Raw genomic sequence first — 1,068 nt, 5'->3', positions numbered from 1 at the left:
TCATTGTCCCCTCCATGACTGTGGTCACCCCCGTGGTCATTGTCCCCAGATGGTCTTCCCAGGGTTGCTGTCCCCTCCAGGCCCGTGGTCCCCCCGTGTCCATGGTCCCCGTGGTGGTGGCCGTACCTCACGGAAGGCGATCTTCAGCTCCCTCACGCCCACCATATGGGCCGTCTCCTCCCTCAGCTTCGGCCCCATCATCTGCACAAAGTCCTCAAAGTCCACGCGGCCACCCACTGCGTGCCAGACAGGGACAAGCTGAGCGCCCCACGTCCCCTGCCCTGTCCCCTGCCCCACGGCCACCAGCCCCACGCTCACTCCTCATCTTGACGTGCTGGGAGATCTCGATGAGCTCCATCTCGGTGGGCATGTAGCCCAGGGTGCGCATGCAGGAGCCCAGGTCCTTGTAGCTGATGTACCCGTCCTGGTCCGTGTCGAACTCCTTGAAGGCGTCCAGCAGCTCTGTCCCACCACACGGACCCCTCAGCTGGGGGGTTCTCCAGGGACAACGGCCCATGGCTGGTGTCCCCATGGCACGTGTGTCCCCCCCACCCCCATCTCGGTGGGCATGTAGCCCAGGGTGCGCATGCAGGAGCCCAGGTCCTTGTAGCTGATGTACCCGTCCTGGTCCGTGTCGAACTCCTTGAAGGCGTCCAGCAGCTCTGTCCCACCACACGGACCCCTCAGCTGGGGGGTTCTCCAGGGACAACGGCCCATGGCTGGTGTCCCCATGGCACGTGTGTCCCCCCCACCCATAGCAGATTCCCCCATGACAATGTGTCCCCATGGCAGATCCCTCCATGACAGATCTCTCCATGACAACATCTCCCCATGGCACATGTCCCCATGGCAGATCCCACCATGATGATGTCCCCATGGCATGTGTCCCCATGACAGATTCCCCCATGACAACATGTCCCCATGGCACTGAACCCCATGGCAGATCCCTCCATGATGATGTCCCCATGGCATGTGTCCCCATGACAGATTCCCCCATGACAACATGTCCCCATGGCACTGAACCCCATGGCAGATCCCTCCATGATGATGTCCCCATGGCATGTGTCC

At 62.1% G+C, this 1,068-nt stretch overlaps 1 protein-coding gene across 1 annotated transcript; it reads right to left on the bottom strand.

Annotated features, from left to right (window-relative positions):
- Nucleotides 1-126: 126 nt before the first annotated feature.
- LOC104525095 (calcium-binding protein 4-like) lies at nucleotides 127-732 on the bottom strand (the record flags this gene model as incomplete). Its single annotated transcript, XM_010168158.1, has 3 exons — nucleotides 553-732; nucleotides 319-487; nucleotides 127-236 (listed from the first exon to the last, which is right to left on the bottom strand). Coding segments are annotated over exons 1-3 (459 nt in total), but the record flags the coding sequence as incomplete, so codon positions are not given.
- Between the last annotated feature and the right edge of the window lie 336 nt (nucleotides 733-1,068).

The sequence above is a fragment of the Antrostomus carolinensis genome, unplaced genomic scaffold, assembly GCF_000700745.2.
Source record: "Antrostomus carolinensis isolate BGI_N321 unplaced genomic scaffold, ASM70074v2 scaffold22915, whole genome shotgun sequence".
NCBI lineage: Eukaryota > Metazoa > Chordata > Aves > Caprimulgiformes > Caprimulgidae > Antrostomus > Antrostomus carolinensis.
This window is presented reverse-complemented; position numbering and strand designations above follow the sequence as displayed.